The sequence below is a fragment of the Lynx canadensis genome, chromosome B4 (genome assembly GCF_007474595.2).
Source record: "Lynx canadensis isolate LIC74 chromosome B4, mLynCan4.pri.v2, whole genome shotgun sequence".
In the NCBI taxonomy this organism is placed as follows: domain Eukaryota; kingdom Metazoa; phylum Chordata; class Mammalia; order Carnivora; family Felidae; genus Lynx; species Lynx canadensis.
In genome coordinates, this window is record NC_044309.1 from 67,969,281 (window position 1) to 67,983,510 (window position 14,230).

Consider the following 14,230-nt stretch of genomic DNA (forward strand, 5'->3'; position numbering starts at 1 on the left):
GTTTGCAGGTAGGTCTGAAGGCAGACATAAGACATATGTTCATTTTGGCATCAGAGCGTCTGCAAACAGTTGGTGCTCAAGAAATGTTTGCATAGTGAAGGGGGAATCATATTGTTTAATTAAAAGAGGATGCTGGCAAATCAGTAGGAAAAAGATTCAATTGTGAATCCTACCTGATACTGCCTATGGCATCTTTGGCAAATTATATAATCTTAATAGATATCAGTTCTCTCATTTGTACACTGGAGACAGGTCATTCAAAGTATGGTTGAGGGTATTAATTATGACCATATGTCGATATTAATAATGATGCTCAATATAACTCCAGTCTTCCACCTAACTTCCTTTGTGCAATTAAGTCAAAATAATTAAATTGGATGTTACCTTCAAGGTAAATATGTATATAGCAATTGATTGTGACTAAAATTCATAATAATTAATTCTGTTAACAGCAAAATTTATACATTTAAAATGGGTGAATTTTATAAGTAAAATATACCTCAGTTAAGTTACTAAGTAAAAAAATGTATGAATACTAGGTATGAAATATTTATGGTCATATCTGATAATATTTGGTGGGATTAATGTTTTCTGTTGATTGTTAATCAAAAGAATAAAAGATGCTATAGAAGAAATGTTTTATTTTCCCTTTTTAGTGAAAGAGAAAAATAATCATTTGTTTCCTTTTAGCTTTGGCTCCAACTTTTGAAATGAATCCTATGAAGAAAAAGATCTTAGCTGCTAAGGGAGGAAGGGTCATAATTGAATGCAAACCTAAAGCAGCACCCAAGCCAAAATTCTCATGGAGTAAAGGGACAGAGTGGCTCGTCAATAGCAGCAGGTCAGTTCGGAAACTAGAAATCCAATTGCAATGAACTATTTGGCCAAGTTCATTTAAAGAGGACTTTAAAGAGGACTTATGTAAATGTTGGTTGTTCTAACTTTCCTCTGCAGAAGGCACTGTAATTCTAAGATAAACAAAAGTAAGAAATACTTACCCTTCGCTGTTATTATCTGTGATAATCAAGGTTCAATTTTTAGGCTTCTGTAATTTATAAGAAATTTAGAAAATTGAGACTCAGGGACTTTTGGTAAATTGCCCAAGTCCTCAGGGGGGGAAAAATGAACAATGGGAAATAAAATAGGATCTCTGACTTACTTTTCCCCTAACAAGGACTTCTGTATCCATTTATATTTGGTTTAGTTTTATGAAGTTAGCCCATTAAATATTTCAGTAGAAAAAATATAAAGGTACATTTCAAAGAATAAATCACCCCTTCCCACCTTTTAAAATAAATTGGAATTTCTCACCTTCCTAACAAGTAAACGATTACCAATGTTTTGGTAGCTTTAGGATAAAATATAAAGCATGTGACTTCATAATATTTATTTAAAAGCCACACTGAATGGTTTCTATAAATGTACTAGAAGAAGATAAGGTAATATTGAGTATGGAGAAAAGAAAGTCAGGATAGGAAATGGGATGTGAAAGTGGGGGAGAAAGAAATATAGGCAATGAAAGGAGTATGTACAAGGGCTCTGAGGCAGAGAGTATAGGATGGTGAAGAATTTAAGAATTCTTAGGTTTCTGAGGTTTTTCCCTTAGGAGAAAGTGGAGAAGAGTTTTAAGAGATAAGATGTAGTAATCCAGCTCATCAATAATGTTTTCTAGGCTAGGGGGCTTCGACCCCATCTTTGAGTAACCAAATCTGTTAAAGACTTAAATAAAGGAGAAAAAAATGTACTTTTTGCATTCAAAAAGAATATTCTAGCAAAAGTGCATAAGACAGATCTTCTTCACAATAATAATTTAAAAAGTAGGTAAGATGGTTATTATTATCTCTATTTTGATGTATCTGAAGCCTGGAATGGTTAAAGTAAACTTTTGAAAGTATGTTCATAATCTCCAAACTGAAACTTCAACTTGGGTCATATTGACATGGAATGAACATATGCCAACACAGTTCTCTTATTAGGATGGCCACAAGTGTGGCTGTGTATGGGACAGAGATCGAGATGGGGGGTGGGGGATGGTAGGGAGTGCACAGGGTCAGTAGTTATTTCCACAAGCACGTTAACTTTTAAAATGAATAGATTTAACTAAGATTTATTAAGACCTTAGCAAAATGATGCTAGCAGAATCAGTGTTAAAGGAAGAATTAATTTGTTCAATTTTCTGCTGAAACATTAATGATCAGAGAGTGAGCAATGCAGAGACTGTGACCAAAGGGTAAGTCCCTTATCTAGGTAGTTAGTTACCCCTGCAATAAACTTGTGGCACAGCATCCCCCTCAGCCTCCCCACCCCCGCCACTAACTTTCTCCCCTAAATGAAAAAAATCTTGCTCTGATTCTGATGAGGACCAATGTCATGAGCCTTTCTGACCAAGGATTTCTCAGAACCTGGTTTCATGGCCTTGTTTTTCCTAAATATCAACATGTGTTCAAAAAAGGAAAAGAAAAAGGATATTTTCCTAAATATCAACATGTGTTCTAGCTCCTAAAATCTTACCATTTTAATCTTGTCAGAATATTTTTAGTCTTTGAATCAAGTTGTATTACTTCTTGACAAAAGACTCTATAAATCCAATTTTTGCTCACTGCTTTAATCCATTAATTTTTCAGATTATAAGCACCATTTTATAATAGATACAGTATTTTACATAAAACTAAAGTTCAATGTGGTAAGATAGTATGCATTAAGAAAAATTCAACTAATAAATTGGTTTTAGAGAAATAAAACATTTCTGTTTAAAAATAATATTCAAGGAGCACCTGAATAACTGTCTTTCAGCATAACTGTAATCTCATTCTGATTAATAAACCACAGAAAATGGTTCCACATTACAGTTAGCCACACTTGATTAGTGGCTTGTAAAATGGTTTATGTGATATTTCCTATCAGTAGAGAAGAAACATAAATCTTGATAAATTGTAATTAGGTTCTCAATTGTATGATTTTACTTGGAGCTAAATGATATACAGTTTACAACAGAATTTATTTGTAGTTGTTCATTTCATATTTAATGGACTGCTATCAGCTCTAAAGTGATCTTTATCTGAGCCATTTATGTGAGAGCAACTCCAAAATTCTTTTCTTCTCTAGAGTTAGTATTCTTTAGCAATTAACAAGTAAAATGAAGGTTATCCTGGGGTAATTTTGGCAAAAGTGAGTGACTAATTTATTAAAGACCAAGTAGTTCCTAGTTTATTGGACTGCTTATCCATATCAGATTATCTGAAAATAAGGATAAGATCACTAGAGTTTAATCTGCATTGATTTAAGAATGGGGACCATTAGGGGCTCCTGGGTGGCTCAGTCAGTTAAGGGTCCGACTCTTGGTTTCGACTCGGGTTTCATGAGTTTGAACCCTGCATCAGGCTCTGAGTTGGAAGTGCAGAGTTGCTTGGGATTCTCTCTCTCTCTCTCTCTCTCTCTCTCTCTCTGCTGCTCTCTCTCTCTCTCTCCCCTTCTGTCTCTGCCCCTCCCATACTCATGCTGTCTCTGTTAAAATAAATAAATAAACCAAAAATGTATTAAAAAAATAGGGACCATTATTAGAGAAAAATCAAGTTAACTTACCATGGTAATCCTTACCAAAAATTAATTTTAGTGTCACAAAATAAGTGCCTGAAATAATAGGTGAAATGAGTGACATAAAGAAGAATATACTTTGGATATACCAAAGGTTAACTGAGAGCTAATGTGAGAAAACAGGATAATAGTGTGGATTCTAGAAAGAATTATTACTGTTGTTCTTTCCATTGCATATTGGCTATAATTTTCATAGCTTCATTTGCAAAATAATTAAATGATAGTGCAGTGGAACATTGGCTAAGGGCTCACATTAGATTTTAGTGAAAAAAAAAGTGTGGCACATTAATGTTGGTCCTTGTTAATATGATTCTGGAGAAGCAGGTGCCAATATAGGAGTAAGTATTCAGGAGATTTATTAATGGCAGTGCCTACATGGGAAAATAGAGAGGGCACTGGGTAGAGGTTTGGACAACCATCTGACCAAGATGCAGGACTGATGCCAGATGAAGGAGAAAGGGAGGGCAGGAAGGAAGGCCCAAGGAAATGACTCAGATTTCAGGGCAGATCTGAGTATGGTGAGGCCACTGGAGAGTCCTCCAGCTCAAACTGCCCCTAAGAATCTGATGTCTCCTAGAAACAGGTTTGCCTTTACATTCCTCTCAGGTTGTCATTGGCTGAGACCAGCCTTGGCTCATGCACAGTGATGGATTTCTGAGTGCAACAGCTGTGTGGATCCATTATACTTCTTACAGTGGAGAACTTAGAGGCACATGCCAAAGCTTCTGCAGTACCAAATAGTTACTTTTAAGGTTATATTATTTTGAAACTACAGTTTCTCTTCAAGGAAAAGAAAGTATTCTGAAATAAATTTAAGTTGGAACTGGATAAAGAGGCAAAAGGAAATCTTGGAATGTATTATTGGTGGAATTTTTTGGCATTTTCTTATGTGGAAATGCATTAAGAAAATTTGGCATTTTCTTAATAAGGTAGATATATGGTGTTTTTGCTTTATCAAGCTCCGCCCTTAAGGTGGAATAGATGGATAATTGTTGGCATGTGCTCTACCAAGCTTCAGAGATAAATTAAGGTTTTTGAAATGGTACATTCAGGAAAGTGAAAATCTAATGATAGGCAATTCGATATTGAATCAAAATGCAAAGTATTATATAGCATAGTAAAGTTTTTAAATAAATATACAAGTTAAATACAATATAGTTATATGTAATGAGTTTTTATAGTCTCTAGTCTCTGAGGAAGAGGCAGACAGAGGGAATAGGTTTAGGTTGTTAGTATGAAAGATTTAGGTTCCATTGAAAGAAGACTTTCCTAAATATTAATCTGTTACAGAAGCTGTTAATAAGGAAGGTTTTAGAATATCCTTCTTTAAACATTACTAAAAAATATTTTTGCATTCCTCCGTAGCTGTGGAAATGATAGTCTGTGCTAACTTTAAAGTCTGAGTTGAATAGGGGCACATGTTACCCCAATGTTTATAGCAGCACTTTCAACAATAGCCAAATTATGGAAAAAGCCTAAATGTTCATCAACTGACGAATGGATAAAGAAGATGTGGTTTACATATATGATGGAATACTACTTGGCAATGAGGAAAAATGAAATCTGGCCATTTGCAGCAACGTGGATGGAACTGGAGGGTATTATGCTAAGTGAAATAAGTCAGGCAGAGAAAGACAGATATGTCTTCACTCATATGCGAATCCTGAGAAACTTAACAGAAGATGCGGGGAGGGGAAGGCGGAAAAAAAGTTACAGAGAGGGAGGCAGCCAAACCATAAGAGACTGTTAAGGACTGAGAACAACTGAGGGTTGATGGGGGTTAGGGGAGAGGGGAAAGTGGGTAATGGGCATGGAGGAGGACACTTAATGGGATGAGCACTGGGTGTTGTATGGAAACCAATTTGACAATAAATTATATATATTTTTTAAAAAGTCCAAATTGAAGTCCTGAGGTCACATTTCTGGAAGACCTGGGCTCATTCATTTCAGGCCTATGACTGGTTTGACTGGTTTGAGGCTGTTCCACAGCAGTTTTTAAGTCATTTTATGGCAGTATATGAAAAACCATTTGCTTCAATTAAACTCCATGAAGTGCATTCATTCAAGAAAAGGTTGATTGACTTCCTAATCAGTAATTAGTGTCTTATTCTTCTAAATTCCTGGCACATAGATTTTCTTTTTCCAATGAATGAATGAATGAATGAATGAATGAATGAACAGATGTATTACCTGCTGGAGACAGGGCCACAAGCAAAGCAGATAAAAAATTCCTGGCATGGGAATGTTACCAGCTATTGGAAGGATAGATTAATAAGTAACTGAAGTATGTGTGACGGCATGAATATTAGGAGAGAAAATCTTAGAGGAGGGATGGGTTGGAGAGGGTGCCTGGACAGCAGCATGCAATGCTAGCTAGAATTATTAAGCAAAGCTTTGTTGAAGGTTCCAAAGTGCAAAAGCTTTGAGATTGCCCAGGGACTAAAAGGGCAATCAAAGGACTGTGTCTCTTACTATGAGTGAGATGGAAAATCACTGGAGGGAGCTGAGCTACAGAGTGATCTCACTGAGAGGAAGAGTGACATGGTGTGACTTATGTCACTTATGTCTTCATGTCTGACTGACATGTGGAAAAGAGACTAGAGACAGGCAAGGGTAGAAGCAGGAGGCCGGTTAGAGACTACTGCAATAGTCCAAGAAAAAGATGAAGATGGCTTTCTAAAGCAATTGGTCAATGCTGGAAAAAATAGTATAAACAAAGGCTAGAATGTTTCATCTTTAGAAAATGTTACTGTCGAGTAATTTGTATAAATTGTAATGATCAAAACCTAGTGTTTGTAATCTAAGACAGAATAGTAAAATGTTTATTAAATTAGTTTTGTGAAGAATGTGTTTCTCTCATTTGAATAGAATACTCATTTGGGAAGACGGCAGCTTGGAAATAAATAACATTACAAGAAATGATGGAGGTATCTATACATGCTTTGCAGAAAATAATAGAGGGAGGGCTAATAACACTGGCACTCTTGTTATTACAGGTAAGAAACCATTTGATCAATATTAATTTTTTCTAGTTTCATAGTACTTAGTTTCTAATATAGTATAAGACATGATTCACAAAGACAGTCCATGTATTGATAAGTTTCCATTTCAAAACCCTATTGGGCAAATCTCTTGCTTAATGAAATTGTTCCTAGAATTTGAATCTGAAAACATCTTTCTCCCTTTGTTCAGAGAAATAAAAATGTAGTACCTTTTATTCTTTGAAACTGCCAGATAATATGATATCTAATGTTTTCTTGAATTGTGCTTTATTCTTTTTTTTCCAATGTGTAGATCCCACGCGAATTATATTGGCCCCAATTAATGCTGATATTACTGTTGGAGAAAATGCTACCATGCAGTGTGCTGCGTCCTTTGATCCCGCCCTGGATCTCACATTTATTTGGTCCTTCAATGGCTATGTGATCGATTTTAACAAAGAGAACATTCATTACCAGCGGAATTTTATGGTATGTGTTTTAAGTTTCATCTTATTAACATTCCATTGACCCCTATGTGTCTGCACTGCAACTCCTTTTACTCTAATCATTCATACGAGACTGAAAAACAAGCAAAAAAAAAAAAAAAAGAAAAAGAAAAAAAAGCTTTTAGTGGTTTACTTATATTACCTGTACCACTGTTGAACCTTTTCAAAAATGGCTGGCTGTAAGTATTCTGGTAGAGATATTAATCAATACATATTCATTGGGCTTTAGGTTCATTTTTCCTTTCATTACAATATCATTGTGATATTGCTGTGTACTATACCTCATTGTATCTGTACTCTTGGTTGTAGTGCCTTCATAATAATTTTAAATAAGGTAAGAGCGTAGAGCTTATCCTTTGTTATAATGATGACTTTAAGGCATTTCTCTTATTCTCTGAGGGTAAGAAATAGGCAAAATATGTATATGGGAGGGTTTGAGGAAATAGTCATGTGATTTTTAGAAGGGTTAAATGGCTGTATTTTAAGAATAGGAAATCATACATGGCACTAGTCCTATAAGTACAAATAGTGGTGTCCCTGTGTAGAAATAAAGAAAATAAAGGGAAAGGACTGGTAAGTAATGCAGGAATACTGACTTGCATAGGAACATCGCTGGTGTAAGATAGGACTGTCTGTGTTACAGCGAACAGTTGACCCTTGAACCACATGGCGTCTGAACTGCTAGGTCCAATTACACGTGGATGTTTTCAATAAGTACAGTACATAAATGTATTTTCTCTTCCTTATGATTTTCTTCATAACATTTTCTTTTCTCTAGCTTGCTTTATAATAGGAATACAATATATGATACAACATACAAAATATGTGTTAATTGACCGTTTAACTATTACTAAAGTTTCTGGTCAATGGACGGCTCTTAGTAGTTAAGTTTTTGGGGAGTCAAAGCTATAATGGATTTTCAACTGTGCAGGGGTATAGTGCCCCCAACCCCCGTATTGTTCAAGGGTCAGTTATATATAAAAGATAAATTGGCCACTGTTCCTGTCTGTTCCTAGAAATGCTATTGTTAAGGAACTAAAAACCTCTTTAGAACATATGCTTAGTGAAGAAAACTAATTTTAATTTTAGAAGTTAATTATCAATATATAAATAAAAGTTTGAATTAACTCCATGGAATATGTGGGATTTTTAAAGTCCTATGAAATCTTAAAATTGATATGTACATATAATAGCATGCTTTCAAATTGTCTAGCTTTTAAAAAAATTCTAGAACTTTACACTTTAAAAAGCCAAACAAGCATTCAACCAGGTTGAGTGAGACTGATTTTTAACTAGATGAAAACATTTCTTCTTAAATTCTTATTAGATAGATTCATAAAACTACTATCAATGCAATAATCAGTATGTATGCTTTCTACATATTAACTGCAAATCTAACAGCTCTAGCTATGAGTAGAAATTTACTGTAAACCTGCTGATTGTCTTTCATTGTCAGAACAAAACTTACACTTTAGAAAATAACAACAGGGGACTATTTTAACATTATACTCCTTATATGATATCTCTTCTTATGTTTCTGAAAAATATTTTGGTATGCTTACTCATACCTGTTCCCAATATGAGTAAAAGAAGCACTGATATCTTTAGTAATTTCCTCAAATTGTGTTTAATTTTGCAAGTAAGGTGAATGCTACTCAGTTTTCACTCATTTTCAGGGGAAAAAATGAGCTAAACAAATATCTTACTTACTTACTTACTTACTTACTTACTTTAAAGCCAACTTCAAAGTCAGACTTCACTGCTAAACGTACAACACGAAGTTTGAGTAAAAACACCATATGTGTTTGATCCCCCTCTTAGTAGATCATGCTAATGACTGGTAATTGCTGCTGGATGCATTGACAGACCGCGTCAGAAGGAGTGGCCCTTCCTACCTCAAGCGTAGTGAGGGAATACAAAGGAAGGGACATTGCTGACTGCGTTTGTTGATTATTCAAATTGCATGGGCAAATGTGTCAGTACATCATTTTGGGGGGGGGTCTTAAATAATGTGTTGATATTTTATTTGATTCTGGCAGCATTTTAATCAGTGAATATCATTTTTGTTCATTTAAAATATTGTACTGGGCACATACCAAAAGCAGGAACAGGGATAGACACTAGGGTGAATAAAACACTGAATAAGATAAACACAGGCACTGATCCAAAATCAATTAGAGGCACCCTGTGAGTTTAAAATTCAAATGTAAATGTTTTCATAGCTATCAAAAACGATGTCATCATCATCATTCGTTTTAATAAATTTAATTGCTAAAAATTAATATCAGAAGTCATAATTAATGAAGAATGAATATGTAAACCAAAATTTAAGGTTTTAATTTCCAGAAACTAAGTTGTATTTTCCAATTTAGTTTCAATAAGAAATTTTATTCAATGTCAAATCAATGACGATGCTTTGATTTTAGCTTGCTATTCTCCACTGTGACCACAATGTGGCAACCTTGCATAAGTTTTCAAATTTCACAGCCTGGAATAATTGGGACTTGAAGGTTTATGAAATTAAACATTTTCCCATACTTAGGTCTAATATATGCGATTATAGGTAATTTTAAAAAATTCTACTTTATATTTTTTCAATTATATTCATATAGTTATCAGGAAAAAAGTATATTTTCAAGAGGTGCATTTCTTTTTTTGAGTTTATTTATTTTTATTTTGAGAGAGGGAGGGGGAGGTGCAGAGAGAGAGAGAGGGAGGGGGAGGTGCAGAGAGAGAGAGGGAGAGAATCCCAAACATGCTTCGTGCTGTCAGTGCAGAGCCCCATGCAGGGCTGCATCTCAGGGACCATAAGATCATGACCTGAGTGGAAATCAAGAGTAGGTCACTTAACAGACTGACCACCCAGGCTCCCCAAGGTGCATTTCTTTTAAGAATTTATAGTGAACTCACAAAAAAAGTAAAAATTACATCGCCATTACATTTAATGATCCTACTTCATGCAAAACTCTGTTGAATTGATTATTAAAAATATGTATATATATATTTATATATATATATATAGATAGATAGATAGATAGATAGATACTAATTTTAAAGCTGTGTGGAAACACTTCATACTGATTATAGAAAAAAATAACTTAAATATCTAATTTACCTGCTATGTCATTTATTCTTTCATTCATTCCATAAAGAGTCACTCAGCATTATATTATTATATAATCAGGTTCAGTAAATGTTTCATTTGAACTTATGCATAGAAGGATATTAAGAATTATATATATGAATCATAAATTTTAAAAATTGAAGCTTGAATACAATAAGCTTATAAGCAATTTATCTGGCATTCTTTTATTCTATCAAAGTTATGTGACAAATAAATAAATTTTTCAAGCCCAATTATAAAATGGCTTTTATTTTTATTTTCCAGTGAAATAGCTGCTTACTGCCTTAGAGTAAGTATAAAAGGCAGAGTCATTTCACTTATCAATTTAATTTATATTCCCTTTTGTTCCTGAAAGGACTTAAAACTATCCACCAAAAAAATTTTAAAAACCTATTTAACATACCATTTTATGCCTCTCCCACGGTGGTGTCTGATCTGCGGAAGTTACTTTTTTTCAATAACCATCTAAGTTTTGACATCTACTTTGAGTCATTTTCTTTCAAATATTTGACAACGCCTTCCTGTCCGAGCCATTATCTTAGTTAACCGCATGAGTTGGAACTTTCCAATTCTAGGTATTGCCACTCTAATATCTTCTTCCTGTTTCTCTTAATACAAATAAATGTTAAAATTGAAATTTGGCAATAAGTTATTATGTATATGGTTTGAATTCATTAATAGCATCTGAATTGTTCAGAGGCTCTGCCACAACCAGTCCTGGGGTCTAGGCTTCATTTTGTCACTTCTTATTGTGTGACCCTGAGCCAGTGATTAAACCTCTCTAAACTTTCAGATTTCCATCTCTGTAAAATTTTTTTAATAATTCACTTACTTGATTCAGGTTGCTTCACTGGGTTTGTGAAACTGGTGCTTCCTAGTATTTTGGGATGATTCCATGAAAGAATGCCTACGAAGCACTTGACACAAGTTCTGGCAGATTGTAAGCAGTTACTAATACTCTGCATAGAGGGCAATCATTCCGCACTGAAATTTCCAGAGGGTTTTGCTGCATAGTTTTTTTCAGCTTACAGGTTTCAATTTTTCATACTTTAATTCTTACACTCCTGCTGCACTGGATACCTAATCTGAAGCAAAAAGTTCTAGCTATTTCCTTGCTGAGGGAATGGTTAACATTTATTGAGTGCTTCCTGTTTGGCCAGCATTGGGTTAAATGTTTTTCATGTGTTTCTCCATTGATCTTCATAGCAATCCTCTAGGAAACATATATTATTTGATTTTTCTTAACTTTCAACGTGAAGAAACTGAGGATCAGAAAGATTGAGTAACTTGTCCAAAGTCCTCACACCACTTGTTGGTGACAGGGAGGATTTGAAACCAAGGTGCTCTGACCGCAGACCCCGTGGCCTTCACCACTTCGGATTCTCATCCACTGGTTAATACCCACCTCCCATTGTTCAAAGCACTATAAGGCAGTGCTGTTCAACTCCCAATTTATTCTATCATTGTGTTAAATGAACCTTTTTACATTCACTCAGGTTTATCCAAATTACTTCACTTTCCCTATACTATTAGCAAACTTTGCAATACATTGTAAATCAAGTCTGCATGGTTTCTGGTGGTCTTTGTAGTTGTAGGCAATTCTTTCTGATCTCCTTTAGGTAGATAGGTGTAGTGTGTGTTTGCAGGTGTGTGGGTGTGCATTTGTTCTGCTTGTATATACAACACCATTCAAAACACAGGAGGACAGACTTCTTATCCTCAGGTTTTCCTTTTAAAAGAAAATATTAATTATACTGAACATGTAACATCATGGTGCTTAAATTTAAGACCTATGTGTTCCATACTAGAATATGTTATGAATTTGAACAGAAATTTTCTTCTGCATATCCAAAGGTAGAGGGGCGGAGGAGGAGAGGGAGAGAGAGGAGGAAGGAATGACAATAAAAATGTTATTGGTTCTCTGTTACTGCTCAGCAAGAAGGTGACGATTGTCCAGAATTGGGGGGGTAAAGGTTGGAGGAGAAAAGAAAGTTTGGGCCATCATCCAGGCAAGGACTGCTTTAGAGCAGAAGACCAGCAGGCACCACAAAATGATGCAAGCCCTGAAGTGGTGGTTTTAAACTGGGAGCGATTTTCCTCCCCAGGGGACTTTGGCCGTTTGTGGAGACAATTTGGGTTGTCACCACTATGGGGAGGAGGGAAGGGCTATGTATTATGGGCATCTGTTTAGCACAGGTGTTGTTAAACATCCTATAATGCTGAGGACATTCCCTCACAACAGAGAATTATCTGGTCCACATTGTCAATAGTGCCAAGATTGAGAAACTACTGTCAGGGGAGATGAAAAGGGAGATGTCTATACATGTTCTGGCTTCTTTTAGAACATTATACTTCCTGTGTAGAGACCATGTCAGCTAAGGTTATTCTGTAGCATAACACCCCATAGTCTGGTCATTAGTGAGCATTTGTTGATGGCAATGCTAAGTAAGTGGAAATAAGAACATAGAGCAACAAGTCTTTGTTCTTCAGAAATGTCTTGGCTTGGAAAATGTCCAGAAATACATTCAAAGTTAAAGTCCCTTTGTTTTACATAGAACTCCTTGCATACTTAAGCATCACGGCAGGTATTATTCTGGCAAAATATGATAAGTATTTAGATAAAAGGAAGAAATAAACATGTAGCCCTTCGGTGTCTTAAGAATTTTTTAATTTTTACATTGTGGACTTTGATGTTTTATTTTTTTTTTAAATTTTTATTTTTTAACGTTTTATTTATTTTTGAGACAGGGAGAGACAGAGCATGAACAGGGGAGGGTCAGAGAGAGGGCAACACAGAATCTGAAACAGGCTCCAGGCTCTGAGCTGTCAGCACAGAGCCCGACGCGGGGCTCGAACTCACGGACCGTGAGATCATGACCTGAGCTGAAGTCGGCCGCTCAACCGACTGAGCCACCCATGCGCCCCTGATGTTTTATTTATATCACACCAGCAGTACACTATTTTGTCATTAGCTGGCATATTCCAAAAATTCTATCTAATTTTTTTCATTTTGTTTTTAAGAACATAATAGTATCTAAAGATCTGGAGTGTTTTTTCTGGTTTTGCCTTTGACAGAGTTCTATGTCCTTGGTCAAAACAGTCACTCTGAGCCTCAGGCTTTTCATCTATTATATAAGGAGGTTAGTCCACATCAGAAGTTTTAAAATAACAACAACAACAACAACAACAACAACAACAACAACAACAAGTTTTTAGCAGCAGAATCCTTTTTGCAAAGAGAATTTAAATCAGAAGCCCAATAAATAAGACAAGAAGATGAGGTTGTTGTCCCACAAAACTTCCCATATGATTCCTTTCTTCTACCAAGTGATCCTTGAAGATCTTAAGAACCCTAAGGCTAATGGGAACTGATGTGAAACCACACAAATTAATATCCAAGCTACTTTCAACTGTAGGGGCACTTGGATGGCTTAGCCAGTTGAGCTCTGATTCTTGATTTAGGCTCAGGTCATGATCCCAGGGTCATGGGATCGAGTCCCACATCGGCCTCTGCGCTAAGCATGGGGCCTGCTTAAGATTCTCTCTCTTCCCCACTGCCCTTCTCCCTCGTTCACCTGCTCTCTCTTAAAAAAAAAAGTGAAAATATTAAGTGTTTAAAAAAAGAAACAAAACAAAAAAGTAAATAAAATTGTCCAAATGATCAAAATTGGACACTTCAGCCATCAAAATAACCAAATTTAAAGATATACAATATTTACATTGACTCTGTAAATACTTGGTTACCTTAGTAATAATCCTAGACCACTTCCCTAATTTAAGTCTTTATGATAATATTGTTTCATTTTCATAATATTTTTAAGTCATATCTTTAAAAAAATTTCCACATTAAAACTTAATGCTGAAGCATTGCATACAATAACACTTAAATATTAGGTAGTAATATTAGTAATATTAGGTAGTAACACTTGAATATTAGGTAGGTAATATTACACCAAGTAATATTAGGAAATTGGTGTTAATTATGTTACATGTGAAAATGGTTTGGCAATTATGTAAGATAGTAA

General features: G+C 35.2%; 1 protein-coding gene across 1 annotated transcript in view; it reads left to right on the forward strand.

Annotated features, from left to right (window-relative positions):
- Positions 1-14,230, forward strand: part of CNTN1 (contactin 1) — a 375,068-nt gene that overhangs the window by 233,994 nt on the left and 126,844 nt on the right. Inside the window, 3 exon segments of the mRNA XM_030322283.1 lie at positions 691-841; positions 6,463-6,590; positions 6,889-7,064. Coding sequence (XP_030178143.1) covers positions 691-841; positions 6,463-6,590; positions 6,889-7,064 — 455 coding nt within the window.